Genomic DNA, 22,393 nt, shown 5'->3' with positions numbered 1-22,393 from the left:
AAAGGTATTCAGAGAATTTCACTCTGTAAATGGGGTGGAGAAGTTGACAGCTCTAACAAACACTGCAGCGTGACGTTACCAAAGTAAACTGTCTCTGACGTTACTCCGCCCCGCTCACAGACAGCACCACGCTCGGAGAGACAGCTGTCCTGGAGCTGCCCAGAACGGTGAATCACATTTGTTCGGAAGCATGGTTTGATGCAGACAATAACCAGTTTTCCATCCAACTCATTTGTATTTAGGGATGTCAATATTCGATAATTTCCATGATCGATCGTCGTTTAAATTTATGATCAATTAATTACTTTAATGCTGCAAAATGCGTCTGCAGCGGTATTATTATTATTATTATGCCACTTGGGAAAAAAGCTTTCTCATCCGAATTAAAGGGGTTTTAGTATGAATAAAATGCTAGTAGCAAGACGGTAAAATGAATAGATGTGATTATGATCATTTGATAAAATGAAGAGAGCGCGCCATACGTTGGAGATCATTTTACTCTGTTTCCCGTCAAGGAGACCGCTGAATGCGCCTCTTTAAATGGTTTCGTGGTGCTCGTTGATGTATTTTAAAACGCATCTGCAATGTTTTCAAATGACACACTATAGTAGTGGTGCAACGGATCATCATTGATCCGTGATCCGTTCGGATCAATATCTTCGGTTCGGCACACACGTGACCCCCGGATTGATTTATGAAAAAAAAAAGTTGCGCATGTTTAGTCCACACTCAGTGGTAATGGCGAGCGGAGGAACTTGAACGGCCGGTTCATTTTGGATTCCCTGTCAGATATAATGATGAGGAAAGAGGTTAGAGTGAAAATATTGTGCCAGATCTTTATGAACAGGAGAAGAAAACAGTTGTGGATGAACTATCCCGAGCATCCTCTGTTGCGCTCACGACAGAAGGGTGGACGTCCAGGGGGACGGAGAGCTCTGTGATAACTGCTCACTTCATCACAGCACACTGGGAGATGAGAAGTCGGGCTATTATGTTAAAAAGAAGATATCATGTGCACTTTAAGTTGATTTCATATATTTTAATTTAATAATTTAATGTTAATAAAAAAAGACAAAATGTATGTTTATTTGTCTTGGCCTTTTTTTTTTTTTTTTTTGCTGATCCGAAAAATGATCCGATCCATACGAGGACGAGCGAGCGCGGGTTTGACTAGATGTATTTGGAGGTTATTGCTCACGTCTCGTTCTGCACATATCCAAATGTTTCCATATTCGCAATGTATGTGAAGGTTAAACTATAATATTTTTTATTTATTTAATGTAAACTAGACTATAAAGATCCTCTTCACATGAGCAAAAACCTTGGCATAACAGCAGAGTGGACCGGTATACTACGGTCTATTTAAACTGACCAGTGTAACCTTTTAAATGTTTGGTTGACTGTACTTTATTTTAATAATGAACAGACTGCGATGTAAGTTTGAAATTAGAATCCACTTTAGATGTTCTGTGTCATTTATACCAAACACAAATGTTGCTGGTTGCTAGTGTGTTTGCAGCACTACTGTTATTTATTTTTTATATATTGATTTTTTTTATATTTTTCAGATTTTTATTTTTAAAATTGTATTTATTTAAATGTATATTTAAGTTTACATTTATGTTCCAACAAACTTGAAAAATTCTACTTGATAAATGCTCTAAAACTTTTATGTAAATATACATTATATATATATATATATATATATATATATATATATATATATATATTACCTGTTTTATATATTTAATACTTGGTCAGTTTATTGATTTTGTTTGGTTAACTTTGGATACATTTTTTATTTTAATACCATGCAGTGCACAAAATTAAGATTCGAGAGATGGTTCAAGTCAGTGCTCAATAAATGATGATAAGTTTAGGAATGTTGTGCATCCACTTATTAGTGTGACATTTTTGCATGCAAATGAAGGGGAAAACTTCAAGATATCGGCCCTAAAAATTGGCAGCACATATCGGCCATCGGCTGACCCTGACCTCCAAACTTCGGCATCGGCAATAGAAAAACCCATATCGGTCGATCTCTAGTCTGGAGCCCTGAACATCATGAAGTATCACCATCAAACAACAGTTTTCACAAGCAAATTACCTTAATGTATGTTTTTGCATAAATCTACACAAAAACTACTTACAAATATTGTGAGAATGGCATAATAATAACAACAATAATAAAAAAAAGTTTATATTATGATTATTATTAGTGAGAAAAAGTAGTAATAATTTATTTATTTTAAATGGTCAGTTATTAGACATCTGTATTGGTCAATCTCTATTTTGTAGCACTGTCTGTGATTGTTCTATTTATATTTGTACAAACATTTTTAATGTGCAATTGTCAAAATAAATCATTGAAACATCTGTCTAGATGGCTGCAACTTAATTTGGTGTCGAAACATCAGCAACTGAAACTTACATGCTGATCTCCAGTGAACACTACCTCTTTTCTGTTAATATCTCAGTCAACATTTAATACTAAGTCAAGTGCATGTATGTGATATGAACCGATTGCCATTGAGAGGACCATAAAGAGTGCCTTTCATTATACATAATACATTAATAGGAAAATGAGCCTAATATCGTCTTGATTATCAACAGAGAATTCTGCTAATGTCGATATCTCTGACGATCGTCGATACACGATACTATCGTCTATCGGCACAACCCTACTACACCGTTATATTTAGCATTCATCCCATGTATGAAAGAGGAGTTGGCAGTTATTTGGAAGTACAACTGGCTTGGGGAAAGACTTCTAACCCATGATAACCAATTTATTTCAAGATGACTAACTGTCCAGGTGGAATATATATCCAAAGTGCGGCACACAGGGCTTTGTCTTACTACAAAAAACACGAGTTAAGGAGGTAAGGAGATGGTTTTAAAAATAACATCCTGCCTGCTAGTTGCAACAGTAGTGATCAACATATTGTTTATTTTATGACCAATGCTATTTTTTTTTATGTTTGAGCAAAAAATAATATATATATGCAAAAATTATTTATGCTTTTTGACACAAAAACAACCAAGTCAGAATAATTTGATCTGGTGACAGAAGCTATATATATATATATATATATATATATATATATATATATATATATATATATATATATATATATATATATAATGAAAGATGTTTTGTGAACAAGGCAGTCTTTAATCAGATTTTTGTATTGTAATTGCAAACTAATTGTAAACTAAAAAAAACAGTATAGCTGAGTAGCTATACAAACAAAACAAGTTACTTTGCCTGTGACATTGTTGTGTTATAAAGTATTTATCTATAAACAAAAATGTAATAAAAATCTATTAAAATGAATGGATGAATAAATAATAGGTTGAGTTCATAAAATATATATCTTGGCCAATCTGATTAACACCCGTCTTTAGCAACCACCGTATGAATGGGCAGCAATATGACACTGAAGTGGATCTGAAATATTTGAAGAAACTGGTGTACTAATGGGAGGCAAACAAAATCTAGGTCAGAAATGCCTGTGCTGATGACAAGTCAATAAGATCAACAGCAGGCTGTCAACCACTTTCACACTTGCTTAACATAGACTTAAACTGGAATCCTTAGTATTTTTTTCCACTGCCACTATACTAAACACTAATGTCCATCATTGTTTGGCCTGTACCAGTTCAATCCTTTTATTTAAAAGGTTTGCTCATCCAAAAATCACAATTCCATCATCATTTACTCACCCTCACGTGGCTCCAAACTTGTATGACTTTCTGTCTTCCTTAAAACAGAAAGGGAGATGTTAGGCATGATGACAGCATCAGTCACCATTGACTTTCTTCGTGTTGGAAAAACATGACCCAAAAGTGAATGGTGACTAAAGTTATCATCCTGCCTAAAATCTATTTTTTTGTGTTTAAGGGAAGACAGAAACTTATACAGGTTTGCAACTACATGTGGGTGAGTAAATAATGACAGAATGTTTCATTTGTGTGAGCTGTTCCTTTAAATTGAAGCCGTTTTGTTTACAACCCAAACAAAAACAGCACTATCTATTGTCATCTCTCTAGTAACAACGTGAAACTTGGCCAGAACTCTTTACGAGCATAAAAACATGGGAAATACGCGACAGGAGGATGAAAACTCTAAACAAAAGCCCCATCAGTGGCACAATCACCACACATTAACGTTAGACCGACACAAACAAGTCTGAAAGTGACTAACACCGAGGGTTTAGACCACGTACTATTCTTTCTTCAGGTTCGTCACGTTCTAAGAAGCTTTTAGACGCGTCTATGATAATATACAGATCTGTTAAACCGTTTAAAGTCAAATTCCCGTTAAGAAAAAGCTGGAAAACAACAGATGGACCCTTTCATGCCGCGTAGCAATGAGAGCTAACGTCAGTCAGCTAGCAATACTGATACAAACAACTTTATTAGCGCCGAAATACAGTCAGAACCACTCTAAAATATACTCTCACGACTACATGGGAGTGTTGGGTTTTTTCTCACCTGTCTGCGTAAGCAGCAAGCGGTTGTCCTTCAAGAGTACTCTTTCGTCAGAGAGGCGCTGCGGATCCGGTGGACTGACTGACTGGCTCGACCTGGCTGGATTTTCTGGATGTCGTTGAGAGTCAGTGTGACGCCACTCGCGTGATGACACAGTAGCCAATTAGAATGCGCGGATAGGTCACGTGATCGAGTTTCAGGCTAACGGATTTGACGGGATTTGTAGTCCGCGGTGGAAATTTGTTTGTGGGATTTACGTTTTCTTTCATGTTTTTTTTGTTTGTTTCTTTTTCTTCACAGGCACATTATATTTATATATAAAATGTTATTTTGTGTTTAAATGTTAACTATTTTAATAACTTATGTTCATTAAGTAGAAAACATTACTCAGAACCTTTAAGATATTGTCATATAAAGATGTTTACGAATCTATTATTAATCAACTCATGCTGATCGACTGCTATTGTGAATAGTGAGGTAGACACTGAGTCCCCCAATGTCTATAATGATATCAACCATGCCTGTGATGAATTGAAGGCTATGATTTTGTGCAATCTGGTACACAGATTCAAATATTTGCATCACATAATGTGGGGATATGGAGACATCTCTCCCTATCAGTTATTCAAATATGATATCATTGCTAACAGCTTTGGTTGTGCAATGTTGGAAAATAGCCTACTTGATTTACAAATGATGTAATCAATGACAAAGGTTATAGAGAAAATGTACTATGATCTTTACAGAGAAATTATACCTAGGCTTTGACCATTATCACTAAGCAAGACTTAAGTCTGTATAAAGGTGATTATGTAGGTAACACCACATTCAGGATTTTACAATTTATATTTATTCAGTAAAAAGAAGCAGGAAATTGCAAAATGTAAGCACTGGTTTCGATAGAGGTCTCTGGCTGTATGTGTTTACATGTTTCCTGTTGTGTTTTGGCCTATGTGAGCTTTCTGGAGAATTTCCAGTCTAAACCAGCTCAGGTCATTTGATCATTAAAACCCAATGAGAAACCAGAGAAGTGGAACATAAGCCTCGATGTTCTGCCACAACATTAAATGATGCTGAAAACCATCCAAAAACAAAATGGCACTCACCTAATTGCAAAACAGATGTTAGAGGGCATGCATAAAGATCTGCACCCGTCAATACTTTTTGTCCCTGGTATTGAGCCAGAGTCACTGAAACTCTCCCAACCTTCATGCGGTCCACACAGTATAGTTTGTGCCAGTGTCTACTAATTGCATAACAAAAGCTGATTTGCTAATAATGCAACAATTGGCAGCAGTGAAACTAGTCCGGACCAGTGAAAAGGAGGGTTTGAACCAAGGAACCAGAATCTGAATTGAGATGTTTGTATTTGGTTAGGTTTAAAGAAAAGCAAGTGCTACCCCACCCTGCGACTTCTCTCCAAAAAACACAAGTTGAGCAACACAGACCATATTAAAAACAAAGCTGTGATGGATAGACTCTGAGTCTTTACAAAGGCACACACTGTATAAAGGTCCTAGATCACATCATTTTTACAACATTTAAAACAAATGTTTCATCAGCTGAATACTCGGTATGCTGTTAAATGGCAGTCCAATCCTTTAACCCTCACAGCCTCATTTTCATTACTGTCAAAAAAATTAAATACAGCACTACTCAAACTAATCAGGTGGTCACTACCTGTATGAAAAACATCAAGTGTGAGTGTTGCATAAAGGTTACATTATATTTCATCTATAACACATAGATAATGTTTGATACCAAAAATGTTTGACTGTATCAGTAGAACAGATCATATGAGCAGTATTTTAATGACTTATATCTATAAGAACATATCTATAACCCTGGTCATAAATGTGACTAAATCATTCCACAAAGCAAACAGAACAAACACAGAAGGTTAAATAGAAGTAAAGCAGCAGAATAATAATAGTCACTATTTATATTTTTAATATTACTGGTTTGAATGAGGGGGAATACAACAAGCACAGGGCAGCAAACAAACAGTGGAGTGACAGGTCAAAGAGATTGTAAGTGTTAATGGCATACATGACTGACTGACTGTTATTTACAAGTGTAGTTTTCCTGTAAAACACTCAGGAATTAACTAAATATATTTTTGTCTTGTTCTGTGGCCTGACGGTGAGAGAGTTTGGCTATGATCGCCCGTTCCATCCAGTGGCCAGTAATATCTTCTCTGTTAGCATATAAATTCCCAGTTAAAAGCATCTTTATCAAAAAATAGTAATCAGAACAATACATATGATGTATAAAATGAGAAGGAATTAATAAAATATAATCTGAACCACTAGTATTTGGTTACAATAATAGTTTTTGCAGTCCTTATGTAGCCTTGATTTTTTTCAACCTATTTTCATTTACCAGACACACATTTATTCCAGGAGGCTTTGAACCGTTTCAACCAACAATGACAAAGACAGTGACAGAACCAAAACAATATTCTCTGCTCTAGATTAGATGTCATTTCAAGATATGATGTAGGCTACAGAAGCTTCTGAAATGCATCAAAGGTTCATAACAGATTTTTTAAAGCCTATACGTAGGATACTAATCAAATGATTTTGGTAGAATAAAAATGGATAAAAGGTGTGTGTGTTGCTCCAATTCAGGTAAAAACATTCTTACTCATTTATGGTTTCATCTTTCAAACATCTCTTAGCAGAAATGTTTGTGTGACGGGTAACAGGCAGCATTCTGTTCTCATCATGGAACACAATGTCCGATAATTCCACAATTCTCTGACTCAAGGTTCTTAAGAGCTCTGATATTGGCAAGGTGGAGTGTGTTTTTGGAGGAGAATCAGCGGCGGACCGAAGGTCTGGAAAAGACAATGGGCGATGAGCCGTTGTTCTCTGTACTCTTTCTGCCTCTCTCCCTTTTTTCGAGTCTCTAAAGAGTTCGTAGGCTCTTCTTTTTAGAACAAGCAAAGAGTTTGTACTGCTCTGAATTAAAAAAAACAAGAGAACAACAGCTTGAGCCACCGGTGCCTCCTTTTCATCAATGACGTCCAACTTTTTATTCTTGAGTCAGGAAAGGTCATTAAATTACTATCAATGGCACACGTACAATTATTTATATAGTTTAATTTCTTGCTATTTAATAAATCATTTTACATTTAATTATCTCTAAGTTCCCCCTCTGGGTCCGTTAAGGGTCCCGTTCTTCTCCCGCTAATTGCTCAGTGCCTCTCCAGGGCGTCTGTCCCGTCCCTAAGCTGCTACTTGCACACAAACTGGTCTACGAGCGACGTGCAGCGCTTGCACTTGACGTAGCAGCACCAGTGAAACTTGCAGTGGCAGCGCTCGTGTTTGTAGGTCTTGAACTGGTCATAACCACGACCGCAGCACATGAGCTCGCAACCGTCCATGCCCTCTGAGGTCTTGTTGCACAGACGGCCCTGGGTGCCCAGAGAGCCGGTGGTCTCGTTACGCAGGCAGTAGTCTGGGCTGGGGTCAATGTACACCAGGTCCTCATTCGTCGGGGGGTTAAATCGGTTGTTGACCAGCTCCAGTTTGCCTCGTCGGCTGATGCGCATGGCAGCGGCGCTGTCGTATTTCTCTTTCAGGAACTCTCCCACTCGACGGAAGTCAGCCAGCTGGAGCCAACAGGTTTTCAGACTGCACGAACCGGAGACTCCATGACACTTGCATGCAACATTGGCCAGATTGTACACTGCCTGTGAGTGGAGAAAGAATTAGAAGTGTTAAGAGAATATTTCAATACAATTTTACTTGAAGAAAACAATCAGCAACAATTGAAGCATACTTTTCTTTTCTCCAGCATGATCAACACAAAGGCACAAATACCAAAACTTTTCATAACAGGACTACATAGCTTTAACACTGTTTTTATATTGTAATGTTGTTTTAGTTACACAAATAAGCAGTAATATTGGCCAAATTTATTATTTCAACTTTTTAATCTAGTTGGTAAAATGATCAAACTGGCTACTGTATATATTTTCTGAACCGTAAGAAAGCTAGTTTGGAATTATTAGTAAGAAAAGGCTGAAAACTACAATATTTTGCATGTATGTCATAATTCCCACCCAAAAAAGTGTTGATGAATTTATGTCGGTCTTGCTTCCAGCTTGTATTGCAATGGTTTTTTTGCAGATACATTTTTTGATTTATAAAATAATGAACTTATAATATAAAATTATAATAAATAATATTTTTGTAAACATTACAAATAAAATAAATATTAAATAATAAAATAATAAATTTTAACTTAAATGTGTTTAAAAGTAGATTTGTGAGAAATAAATAACAATAAATATAAATATATGAATATTGTAATAAACAAAACATTAATAAATGTACATTTATACACACACACACACACACACACACACACACATATCTGTTCAGGACAGTGAGAGAAACTGACAAGTGCCACTAATGTGAATGAAGAGTTGAGCTATTGCTTTTACTTTTCTTACATGATTGGAAGCAATCATCTGGAACAACCTAGCAACTTCATAGCTTTATCGCTATTGTTGGCAACCACAATTATTTATTTATTTAATTCTATTTTTGTTATTATTTAATGAATACATTTTCTTTAAGTAACACACCAGTAGTACTATCAAAGGCTGCAAAATAAATCCTAATCAACGGGCGCCCTCTAGAGGCTAAATTCGTTCAGCGCACCAGTCCGTTTGAACCTGGTGGAGCCTCCAGAGGCCTTTGAGTTTATGGTCCCTTTACAAACAGTGAGTCGCAGTGAGAGCATTTGGAGAACAATGGGATGAATAGTCATTCTGTTCTAGAACACACAGAGAGCCCCGAGACCACTGACAGCAGACTTCCTGCTGATTAAATTCAATGAAACCCCCAGCTGAATCAATAAAGAAGCGCTCGACATATTGTCATACTAAACTAACGGCTGTTCTTCCCTTTCCATTTTAATTAATTAACATACAACATTAACAGAGTATCACTTTTCATTAACCACCCACAACGGGGTGTACCAAATGTGTCACATCTCACCGACAAACACAAAAACAAGCTAATGAGTACAACGTCTGGGCTCGATCAAATTTGGGTGGCCAGCGTGCGTATTTCCGCCCTGGCTTTTGACGTGTCTTGTTTGCTGTGTCTTTTGTGTCTGTTTAGTGTCCTGAACGAGGGAACATTAAAGGCATTTCTCTCTCTGTTTCTCTGTCATTTAAGCCAAGGCAGTGCTCCTCCCTTTAACACCTCACGTGAGAACATTTAATGGTCGTCACTGAGGATGTGCTGCCACGACTCTTCAACCCCCCTCCGGTGGCAGCTGTTTAAGACCCCTCCATTTTACCTGCTCACACACAGACATTAAGGGGAGTTCCAACACCTTTCAAGTCTCTGTCATCACTAGGCCTACCTGCATACCTACCTGCAATCCAGAAACAACACACACACACACACACACACACACACACTTTCTCACATTCTGGGCTATTTACAATCTTGCGTGTCAAGCGGCAGTTCCGCTACCTCATCCAAATGATCTAACATAAAAGGGTTTTTGAGCATTTCTATGCAACATGTGCGCCCAACTGAAACTGTGTTCACATAAAAGCTCCCATTTCGCTCTTTTATTCTTCTATCTCCTTTTTGCTCCCCTCCTTTTCTCTCTTTATTCTCTCTTTGGCCCAAGTGACCAAGGTGTGATGGATAGACAGGCTCTTCGGTGCGTGGAAGGGACACGCATGCGGTGCTGCGCACAATGGAGCACGCTCAGACAGGGTCAGGGTCGGTTGCTGGGCGGGGTCAGGGTGGAGTATGGAGACGGCAAACAACCATCCCTGGAGGTGTAGAGATAAGAGACGCAGGACGGGAAAAAGAATCTAAAGTAAACAAACAGAAACATCTCTGAGCTAGGCTAAGAAAATGAGGCACTTTTCAAGGCCAGAACAATGTATCTGTAGTAATGAGAGATTGGGGACAAAAATGGGTACTAAATCTGGCAATATTGTCCTCAAGAGGTAAAAATTATTATTAATTTACTATTTAATTATTAAGCAAATTTTAATTATTTTCTTTTTTGTTTTACTTTAACTTTTTAATGTTTGTCCAATCATTTATAGTCATTACACACACACACACAAAAAATTCACTCAGTACTTGCTAGAACATTTCACAAATAATTAAATTCAACGTGAAATTTTCAAGTAGAAAGACTAATACTTTCTTTGTAAAACATACCCAATTATCCCTGTTTTATGTATAACTTTTTTCATTTTAACAGTTATTAAGCATTATTTTGATATGTTAATTTTGTTTGCTGTTGCTAGTTGATTATTTATATTTTAGTGTCATTTTTTGTTTAGCTGCCCAGATTTCAGCTTCTTAAACAGCCTTGAAGAAGTTTCCATGTATGCTGGACAACTGTTAGCTGCTTTCCATTCTCTATTCAGTCTAAACTCACCTTTTTTTAGCAAATAACATATTTGTCAGCAAAACCAATTTTAGGCACTTAATAATATGTCTTCAGATCAAAAGTTTAATAAGATCACATAAAAATCACTTTTTTTTCAAAAAAAGAGAAAATCAAAAACAAGAGAAGTATATGGCACATTCTCATTTAGATAGCTAAGTAAACATGCGTGTCTGTGAGTACAAAAGCATTCAAACATTAGTAATGCAGATAAATTCACTGAATGTGAATTAAATGTGTTACGCCTACATGTGTGTGTGAGTAAGTAATAAAGTGCTTTAGATTAAGGCGTGTGTGTGTTTATTTCCGTTGCAGTTGATTAAGAATGAAAGAAGCACAGAAGCAGGTGATCTTTATAAATGGTGTAGGCCTCCTCTCTGGGTACAGTCTGGGCCAAAGGCCTTTGTGACCCACAGGGGTGGAACCACACGCACCATCTTTCACTATACCCTTCCATCCCCCCACCTGCCCTGACTCCACACAGAGGGGCATCTGATATGCTTCTGTCACCTCCACAAAAGCCCACCAAGACTAAGCCTTTCCAAGCAAGTCAAATCTCCGGCAAACAGGCCCCACAGAAAGGGAGCGCCAGGGAAGCGGGAGTCTCGGGGGTCACACCACACCTTCAGATCCACTTCCACCAAAATAGGAGGTGCCAATATCTCAAAAAAGAACAAAAAGGATTCAATTGAGGGTGGTCGAGATATAATCTCACTCTCATGCACATACCGAACCCATCCAGACCTTGACCTCCTCACCTCTGGGAACCTCCAGGAGAAGAGCCAGGGATCTCAGATGTGCCATAACTCCAGAAAAGAGGCCCTCTCTTCTGTAAACAATTTAAATACACTCATCTTCTCTAAGACAAACATATGCAGCGGAGCTCTGTGCACAGCAAGCACCCACATCGGCAGGCAAATGGGCTTTTTATGAGGCCGCTTCATTTTAAAAGCACTCAAATAACTGAGGGGAAAGAGGATGGGATTGGGGTGTGGTATGACAAAGCGTGGGACTCGCAAAGGGACGGAGAAACACATTCCAGTTTGATGGCATGATTTGTGATGACATTCTGCAGTGCGTTCTATGAGAGGGTATAATGCCCAACTGAACGTGGCAGGGGGGCCAGAGTTTGTTGGAGCCAGACACACACACACTCACATAGTTGGTAATGCTCCAATAATCCCTCCACCGTATAGCTGTTCTATAAAACAGCAAGAAGTCGTTCAACAAGAAAATGTGCAGTGTCAGAGAGTTCCTTACTAAACATATTTACCACACATCACCTTATAAAAAAAACACAATTTGTTTTGGCATCGACTACTCAATTAAATTAATCAAAGGAAGATTGGATGGCAATCTGAGCTTCATGCTGAATGACAGAAACATGGAATGCTTTAACAGTCCCATCATCCCTGGTGGCGCTTTGACTTCCTGACTCCCAGCGGACTCCAAGGGTGCTAATCTTTGCATTGGTGCCATTTGGTCACTTCCATTAAATTAGCTCTCTCCCTAGCCTGTAATCTAAATGAAGAGATGCCACAGACTACAGTTATTTTTTTATATAAACCCAAAGTTAATATTTTGATGACTGACTAATCATCCAACAACCGACTAATTGTGTAAACAAGCTTTGTTCCAGATGTGTGCATGCTGCTAGACAGCCAGTTTTACTTACATCAAAGCCTTTTATACAAAGCAATTTTTATTAGTTAGTATTCTTTGGGAATCAAACCCTTGAAATTGTTGAAAAAAAAATCTTGAAATTGATCCAACTTTAAAACACAGTTAGACGGCTGTCTTCAACCATTTTATCATTTCTTACGCTGTTTTTGAGTGTCCTGCCACAGGGATTACATTTTTAAGATCCATTTCCATCATGATAAAAATGTGCCTTTTTTTGGGTCAACAATCTTAATGAATTTTACAAGATTTGAGGAAATCTCAAAATTCCCAATCTCATGGATTCCTATTAAACTGCCTGGATTTAACCTGTGAAAACTCAACAAACAATGACAAATGTAAATGGATCTGGACTATAAAGGACTTCATTAAAACAATTTAACTGACTAGTTGTTCAGGCAACTCACTCACCAGTCAATTGTGAAAATGTTACTACACATGCCTAAAAGTTAAAGATAATTTCTACAGGCCACACACTAACCCAACCCCTTTCATTTGACCTTTGAGAACATCTGCAAAGGCCAATTTTGTCAGATTTAGCTAACTTCTAAAGACAATTGTGGTCCCAAAGTATAGCTAAGCAAACACATTCACTCAACAACAGAGAGGGGATGAGGTAACTGTGTTTGTTATTGTGTTTGTGGTGATCTGCAGGAGACATAAGGGCTGCCTTCAGTTTATTCACACACAAACATATCTAAAGCTGTGTTTATCCATTTAAGTGTACATCTGGGCTGTTATTTCTCAACATCACAATAGAGGTTGCAACAGATGTGATTCATTCCCTACACACTGAAGAAACACACCTTAACCAAACCAATGCACTGTACACTCATACACAAAATTCAATTAGGTGGATCATGTTTGATTTAATTCCCACAGAATGGGTCAAGAGAGATATACTGTGGAGATTGCTTGTTACTATCCAATCATTTCCATCTATCAATAGATCATTGACTGATGTGTGTGTTTATTTCCTCACCATTCTCCCGGCTTCATTATTCTGTAGGTTCATAAGCGTGCGTGCCTGTTCGACAGATCCACGCGGGTAGTTTTTCTCACGCTCGCGGGCGTCCACAAACTCCTTGGCGAAACGGTATCCATAGTTGACATTGTCCCCACAGCCGCCCCATAGCCAGTCTCTCGGGAGGTCTTTGGGACGAGCTGCTCGGCTGCAGCCGCAGGTGGAAAGCTCACCCTCACGGCACGCCCGACTCACTGCATTCACAACACCCGCTGCGCTGATGCTGTAAGTAAAAGCTGTTTCTCTGCTGCCTGCAGGAGACACAAACAAAACAAGCACATAATTAGGACACAAATTACATTCCACCGGCTTCAAATCACTTCATTAAATCATCCAAAACTCTTCAGTATTCTAGTTTTCTTGATTATTCACTTAGGAAGTAAGGCAAAGAGTAAAACAACTCATTTCCAGAACCCCACAGATGGTAACAATTTTTTGGTAAGCCCTGCAGTGAGAGATAAGATTATCAGAAACGTGTGCATGTACATAGACAGCACTGATTCATTGTTCCATTGTTACATATATTTCTATGGATATATATTGAAACGCAAGTGAAAAAAAAAAGTGTTTGTACACTTGATATGAGGTATACAATAACCTGCAAAGCTTTCCTGCCAAAGAGGCGCTAGGTTTATAAAAATCTGTGCTCTTTTCGCATCTGTTGTGCATGTGTTACCTGATTTTTTCCCCCATCTAATAAGCCATCTGGAATGCAGATTTCACATACCCCAACAGCACAGGCAATACAGTTAATAGCATTTAACATTTAAAAGCTGTTTAAACATGTTAAAAAGTGCTGGTACAAACGTATATAGAGATAAGCACTTTGCATCAATGCTCAACGACACAGTAATTATGAGAGGAAATTTGTCAAACAAAACGTTTTTTAAACTCCAGGCCCTGAGAATTCCTTTTTAATGTTCCGGCCATCCTCAATGCCTTAATGAAAGTGAACTTGCCCCTGACTAGATGGACCACAAGTAACTGTTATGTATATTAAAAAAAGCACAAAATGAATGACAGGAGCATAAAGATTATGTTAATGATTCACCCCACAAGTCAATTTTACAATAACTGATTTTATGGGTCGGGGTTTCAATTCTACTTTTAATATGTAAATATATATATATATTAAAAAAATATAGAAAAAATCCTAGAGCTGTACTGTAGAGCAAAGATAGATAGATAGATAGATAGATAGATAGATAGATAGATAGATAGATAGATAGATAGATAGATAGATAGATAGATAGATAGATAGATAGATAGATTTTTACATACAGAAAAACTGAGAACGCTCTATGAACATTCGTTGCCGGTTTCCCAGCATCAAACACACAAAGCGGCTCGTGTAAACGGGTGTGTACCTGCATTCCAGAGATGCGCCTATTGAATTCGGAGGGTACTTTTATTGGCCTTTGGTGCCCAGACTTCAAATAGAGTCCCGGATATCCCGACTCTGTGTCATCATGTCATTACATTTCAAAAGCAACGCTGGACAATGGCTCGACTAACACCTCAATATAAACCTCGCGATTGACTGCAATTAAGTCCCGTGCTATTTGGGGAGCATGTCGCGTCTTACACCTTGTTTCACTGATGAGCGGAACTAACACTCAGTTGAGGCAAAGAGCGTTTTCTGTGAGAGATCGAATCGCAAACGAGCATGCATTCGGATCCAAGTAGCCTACAAGCTGCTTACAGACTACATGAAAGACTGACGCTATCTGGGGAAACTTTCATCATTTAAATATGCTGTATAAAAGACAAAAATGCATGCAAAAGGTAATATAGAGCACCCATTATTTTAAATAAAAAATATTTTATGAAAATCACAAAATGTATGTCAAGAGCACAGCGCGTAAATCTCACGCGGAGCTGGTTAATGCATGCTTAGCGCGCACCATTAACACTTTACATGTAGATTACAACAACGAAACAAAACTATATATTTATCAAAAAAGTTTGGAAAAGTATGCATCTCTATGCGTTATTTATTTTTAATGCATTTTTAAAATTGCCCAGTTGCCCAATAAAATGTTGCAAACAAAGTACCATAATGTTTTTTATTTTATTTTTTTGACAGTAATACAAGAACAAATGGATGATTTTATTTAGGCCTACTGTTTCGCTTCAACTAAAAACACTTGTGAATCAGTAAGTTGGTTGAAAGTTGGTTGGTTGAGTATTTTTTTAAATAAATGTAACTACTGCTATGTTCACATTACTTGTGATCTTTATTCATATGACAAAGTAGTCTTTTAAAAACAATGAAAAACCCATATATCTACCATGTTTTATGAATTCTATTTATAAAGCTTTGACACATATATCATCTTTCAGATAGGCAAACTAGCAATAAACATCTGGTCATGTGACTACATACACCAGCCATATGAAATCAAGAACCTAATTAATAGTTGACAGCTCAGAACAAAATACATTAATTATTTGTAGACTCTTCTAATTCAAAAGTACACCGTTGTTTTAAATATCAAACAGACATGAATTCAAAAGCTGCATGCTTTATTATTGTGCAGATACTTGTTTTGAGTGCATATACATCACAGTGACTCACCTATCTGCATGACTCGGCCGAACACAGACGTGTTGTCCACCGTGCTACAGTTCCATCTCCTCTGCCTGAACTGATACTGACACTCCTTGATGCCTGTCTTTGCACCCTCTCCGATATAAACCATATGGTCCTGATAGAGCTGGCAGAGCTTCCTCTGACCCTGAGACAGGCCCGTCAGCTGGCTGCACAGAGGCTGTGCTCCAATAATGTACATCTCTGGTCTCTGGATGGGGTTCATGGCTAATGACCTTAGAAAGTAAGACCAAAGCACCAACCATCAGCCAAAAACAGTGTAGACTTGAATATGCACAAGTTAACTGCAGCATACATGACACAAAGTCATTATTTATAGTGTAAAACTTCATTAGGCTATACTTAAGTGGAGTCTGCTTTTTTTTTTTTTTGGAGAATGCAATAAAATATAGCGGCAAAAACTGTTATGTTTTTTAGTCACTTATTCAAAATCTAAACCTGTTATTCACTACAATAATCATGAACCAGTTTAATTTGAAGCAAATTCATTGTTTTTGACACAGAATTAAAGATTGCATGGCATATATGGTGTCCGTAACCTATTTTCAAATTGAAAACTGTTGGAAAAACCTGTTGTCCTCAGGACATGCTGACTTGAATGACATTATTTACAAACAGTTTGACCATTTGTTGCCCAAGGTAAATATTGTGACAAAGCCTCTACATTTGTTCTCTGCTAATAGTTTTCTTTTGCATCATTTCATCCTTCACAAACACTTTTGACTCGATATTATATTCTTTAGAAATATAGATATGAAACTCAGATAAGTGTGCAAACCGATCAGATCTTACCACCATGAGTGGGCGACCACCAGCAGCTGAGAGTTGCAGACGATGAGGGTCACTGCCAAAAGTAGGTGTCCTTGGGTCCTTCTCACATCCATCCTTTCTCGTCCAAGAAATGGAAACGTGAAGAGCCTCCTCTGGGGAAACATTTAGGAAATGATAGTAATCCTCTTGGAGGAGCTGAAAGTACAGTGCATCTGAATCCCCTCAATTTCGCCCCAGCTCAGTTTTAAACACCAGCTGTGCGTAAAACACCTAGATGACCTGGGGCACTAACGGAGTCTGACATCTGTTAAGAATGTTCTTTTCAAACTCCGCTTCATAAATCTCAACGAAAGTGGATGTCGGTGAGTAATGGATATAAGCGGCACATTCATGGAAGTTAAAACGAACGAAGAAAAAGACATAAGTGCAACTATGTGGTGATAGTCCAAATCCTCTCCCCCTCTGTCTCTGCCGGTTCTCTCGATATGAACCAACAGCGCTGCGCTCTGATGGCACAACTTAACCCTCCCTCCTTCTGATCGCACTTCTCCGCACCCCTTTCGTTTGGACGCGGATACAATGGAGAGGAGGAGGAGCGCGAGGGGAGCCGAGGAACTGATGAGGAATATGGGGAGGCCACACAACACAAGAGGGCAGCAGATGAGAATCCGATTCGCGGCGGAGCTTTGATTCTCCGGTGCGCAAGAGCATGGTAAATTACGACATTACGCTTGCATCAAGGGGACCTTGAGATACTCGCGAAGCATTTCTATGAAAATCAAAAAGTCAAAAGTTCACAGAGGGAGATGGAATAAAAGAGTTAACGGCTTGGAATATATCATTCTTCCATCAAAGTGCACATGCGTATAATCTCCATTCTTTTTGGCTCTATAGTTTACCGCAATAAATCCGAACAAGGGGGAAACAAAAAAAAAATCCCAGTTTGACATGAGGAATAAAAGCCACGCATGTGATCTTTGACAGTTCAACTCCTGCTACCCTCTAAATCACTTTGCACATTAAAGTCAGTTGCATTAAATGCTCTTGGGCATGAGACTAAACCGTGCTATAATGTGGGGAATGCTTTATCATCGCACCCGTTTTCGACGAATTTACAGCTGATAACCAACATTGCAGACATAAACAGCCACATTGCACCCTATCCTTCAGAAGTGCGGTGTAAGGAATGCAAATACAATGAGTGTTTTACAGCTCCAGACTCTTGGAGAGGTTTGGGAATTTCAGAGAGCCCTGTGTCATTCCAGCATCACCCCCACACCCCTGTTTTGAGTGCCGTCCTACAGACATGTCAGAATTGGTGTGAGAGACGCCACTCAATTTCCGAGTAGTCTGTGCATGATAAAGCGCCTCTCCGGACCCTTTCATCTCCTCTAATCCACACGCCCAGACATCACCTTTACGCCTCCCGTCGCAGACCTGGGTTCGTCTCCATGTCCCTCCCTTATTCACTCACTCTGGAACCCTGACGCACAGTGAGCAATAAACTCTATTTATTTTACTTTGCACTATACGGAGTTTAAAATCACTGTATCGTTACTGTATTCATGGGGTTTCTTCAGTTTTTGTAAATGCAATATCAAAATCAACGTGTATAAGGATCAAATACTAGAATTTATTGGGCAATGATTAGGACAATTGAATAAAAAAAAATCATAATCAAAGAATGTCTAATAGTTGGCTTGAGAGTAATCTGATAATGTTCATAAATAGTGGTTAATTTGAGTTCACATTCAAATTTAGTAAATGGTGTTTGCTCCCCCTGGTGCACTGGTTAAGTAATTACAACACACAGAGAATCTGAAATTAAAATAATAAAAAATAAACCATAGACTGTAATCTTTATTTATTTATTACACAGACTAAAATGTACTAGACTGTTTAAAAATAAGTTCCCAAACTATTAAAAAATAAAGGTTCCAAAAAGTGGGTTTTCACAGCAATGCCATAAAAGAACCATATTTGGTTCCCCAAAGAACCTTTCTGTGAACATTTCTTAAAAAAAAGAAGAAGAAGAAAAAGTAATTCCTAGTGTGAAGAACATTATTTAATAAATTCAAAAAATTAATAAAAAATAAAATATAAATAAATAAAACAAAAAACATTTTTTTCACTATAAAGATAACCTTTTCTGGAATGGAAAGATTTTACGCATGTTAAAGGTTCTTCTTGGAACCACAGAGGCCAATAAAGAACCTTTATTTTTAAGGGTTTATGAAACTAAAGGCCAAAAATAGGCCTATTACATTTAACTAATGGAAACTGGAATGAATTAAAAAAATATTTTCTGTAAACTATCGCGTTAGTTGTTAATCGAAAAACACAAAATAAAATTAAAAATTGAGAATAAAGATTTTCTCAAGTAATTTTGAATGAAAAAAAAAAAACTACCAAATGTGTAAATGTGGCCTATTAATGTGTACCTATTAATGATAACAAAACAAAAACTACTACTTTTATAATTATTACTACTATTGTTATTATTATTTTTATCTATTTAAAAAAATAGTCAATTTCTATTGCACACTTTTGCATTCACGATTGAAAGTCCTGACTCTGTTACTGCATCTTATCACATGGTGACGCACTTTAGCAAGAAATGAACAGAGACAGTAAAACTAACGATTACATTTTCTCACGAGGTCTATGCAATCGCAGCGCAACCCTTCGCAATGCTAGAGTAATACATGACTGATGCCTCCTGCTTATCAGTATGCATTGAGCTCTTTGTAGGTGCTAAGAAAAATATGCAAACTAGAAAAAGATTAAAAATAAATTGCGTTGCCAGAGCTCGTGCATAAACACCACTGCCTGTAATTTTATTTTATTTTAAAGAATCCTGTGAGGTCTTTTAAATGAAGAGCCTCTTTGATCATCTCCAGCAAGTCACCTCTGACTGTGAGCAATAAAACCTGTAAAAGCAGCTGAGTCTTAAAGATAAGTGTACTTACATATATAACATATGCATGTTTTATACATTACTCGCTCTGCCTGAAATAATACACATTTCCATGTGACCTTAAATGGACACGTTCTTTCTCTGTCGGTCTAGTCTATGCCATCTGTGCCGCTGCCAGCTTTGGTTGGTAAATGATGACATCACTGGCATGCATGAATAGATTCCAAGCATCCAGCTTTTGCAGGGTTTCAGAATCTGGATGCTGTGTTCATACAGGCTTTGCAGATTTGTACTGACTTAAATTAGCAGAGTTGTTGCCAGTGCTGGCAGATCAGTTAGAGAATGAAAATTCATCATTTACTTACACTCAAGTCATATCCAAAAACAAGATGTTTAACAGAATGTTAGTGCTGCTTCTTTCCATACAATGAAAATGGACCATCAAGCTCCAATTATATCAAAATGACCATAAATGATCATTAAAGTAGATTTCTGTGCTATATATTTTCATAAGTATTTACAAAATATGCACCATTAAAAATAAAGGTTCCAATACAGGGTTTTTGTTGAAATGCCAGAAGAACCATTCTTGATCCCTAAAGAACTTTTCAGTTCTTAAAAGAACCTTTTTTTTCTTAATGTAAACAACATTCTCCACTATAAAGAACCTTTAGTCGAATGGAATGGCTCCATGCCCGATACAGTTCTTCATTGAACCATAGATGCCAATAAAGGAACATTTATTTTTGAGTGTATGAGGAGAAGACTAAATTTTTAAACAAATTTGACCACATTATTGAGCAAATGTGCATATTCAAACCATAATATATAAGCATTGTGTGCTCATTTTGGTTTTGTTCCTCACACAAAGCTATCATATGACTTTGTCTATATTGTAAATAATCTTTTTCCACTAAAGAAGCTTCTGTTGAATAGAAAGTTTCCATGGATGTTAATAGAACCATAGATGCCAGAAAACCTGAAACATCCCTTTCAAGTCTATTTGAGGAGAAGACAAAATTTTTGAGCAAATCTGACCACATAATTGACCAAATAAACTTTGTTGCCAATGAATGCCAATAAATAGTTTTTTTTAAGAATGTACGAGAAGACGAAATTTGTGACCAAATGTGACCAGATAATTGACCAAATTTGCACATTCAAACTGCACAAATAAGATTTGAGAGCTCATTTTGGTTTTGTTTCGCACACAAAGCAATGGTATGACTCTGTCTACTATTGTTAAAGAGCCTAGTCACCATTCACTTTCAATGAAATAGCAGGGTGAACATTCTGCTTTACATCTCCTGTTGTGTCCCACAGAAGAATGACACAAGCGTGATTAAATGCTGACAGAATTATAATTTTTGGTGAACCATCCCTCCAAGGTCTGGATCTGATTTTGAGTGATTATGTAAACAGTTCAGTGTCTGATACAGAACAAGAAAGAAACAAAGGTGAGAGAAGCTGTGTGTGTGAGCAAAGATGAAGACAACCTGACTAAAGCTCAGGAGAGCTCTTGAACTCTGTGATGATCCTCCAGTTACACGACTGTGCACACAGAGCTCTGGCGCCAGTGAGAGAGACACAGAGACTGAAAGAGAAAAGATGCCACCCATACCAAAGATCCTGACTAGCTTAAAAACAGCCACTAATCAAAACAATCTGCCCAGTGCCTCAGTCTCTGTGCATGCAGAGAAAAACGAAGGCATGGAATAAAGAGTGAAAGCTCTTAATCAAACTGCATCAAACAGACATATGTGAAGCAGCTTTCTGGCTGTGAATTCACAGCACTTATAATAACCAAAGTGTTCACGAGTCTGTAAAACTCGCTGCTTCTCCGTTGAGTCACACGTACTGTAAATGCACCTCTCTTCATCTCATAGAATGCCATGTGGTTTGGGGTACTGTGGAAATGACGGGGAGGGGGCTCTACACGTGCTGGGGGTGGGGTTAACCAGTCCAGCTGTGTTTCCCAGAGTGCATTGCGGCAGCCGCTGGGAGATCAATGATGAGGCAAGCCTGACAGGTCTGTGTGCTGAGGTGTCTGAGCGAGCAGCCTGCTGTATATCATTAAAACTGCAGCGTCTCTCCATAATGCTGTCTGTGACTAACCCAGATAGCAGGCAGACTCCCAAATCAAAGACATGTGGGCTGCACACAAACACACACACACACACACACACACACACACACACACACGCGCACGCACGCACGCACGCACACACACACACACACACACACACAATGCCTCTCACCACTCATGCACTCTTTTACTGCCAACTCTGTCACTCCCACCCCATCTTGCTCGTTTTCACTCCAAGACATTTTCCTGACGTTCCCACTGCGCACTCTTGAAATTCCATAATTTTCCCGCTTCTTTCTCCTTTAGCCCGTTCCACAATCTTTCTGTCTCCTTTCTGCCCTTCACCTCTCGCCTTCTACTTCCTTTACT

The 22,393-nt window shown here is 38.0% G+C and overlaps 2 protein-coding genes across 6 annotated transcripts in view; both read right to left on the bottom strand.

Annotated features, from left to right (window-relative positions):
- The window catches only part of LOC132098761 (adiponectin receptor protein 2-like), a 31,835-nt gene extending 27,184 nt beyond the window's left edge, over window positions 1–4,651 (bottom strand). Inside the window, exons 1-2 of one of the 2 annotated variants that reach the window (XM_059504929.1) lie at window positions 4,498–4,604; window positions 3,727–3,764 (exon numbers count right to left, since the gene is read on the bottom strand). The gene's annotated coding sequence lies outside the window, so the exon portion shown is untranslated. Of the gene's footprint in view, window positions 1–3,726; window positions 3,765–4,497 lie in introns of both variants that reach the window. The other variant, XM_059504927.1, reaches the window with a different exon arrangement.
- Window positions 4,652–6,421: 1,770 nt separating this feature from the next.
- The window catches only part of LOC132098759 (protein Wnt-5b), a 79,590-nt gene continuing 63,618 nt past the window's right edge, over window positions 6,422–22,393 (bottom strand). For 2 of the 4 annotated variants that reach the window (XM_059504924.1, XM_059504925.1), the window contains 4 exons: window positions 17,043–17,173; window positions 16,218–16,465; window positions 13,598–13,890; window positions 6,422–8,191 (listed from right to left, as the gene is read on the bottom strand). In XM_059504924.1, the coding sequence (XP_059360907.1) occupies window positions 7,733–8,191; window positions 13,598–13,890; window positions 16,218–16,465; window positions 17,043–17,134 (1,092 nt within the window). In that variant the 5' untranslated portion in view covers window positions 17,135–17,173 and the 3' untranslated portion in view covers window positions 6,422–7,732. Of the gene's footprint in view, window positions 8,192–9,202; window positions 10,304–13,597; window positions 13,891–16,217; window positions 16,466–17,042; window positions 17,579–22,393 lie in introns of those variants that run through there. The other 2 variants (XM_059504923.1, XM_059504926.1) reach the window with 2 other exon arrangements.

The sequence above is a fragment of the Carassius carassius genome, chromosome 22 (assembly GCF_963082965.1).
Source record: "Carassius carassius chromosome 22, fCarCar2.1, whole genome shotgun sequence".
Taxonomy (NCBI): Eukaryota; Metazoa; Chordata; class Actinopteri; order Cypriniformes; family Cyprinidae; genus Carassius; species Carassius carassius.
The sequence above is the reverse complement of the archived record's forward strand: the minus strand, read 5'-3'. Positions and strand labels throughout refer to the sequence as shown.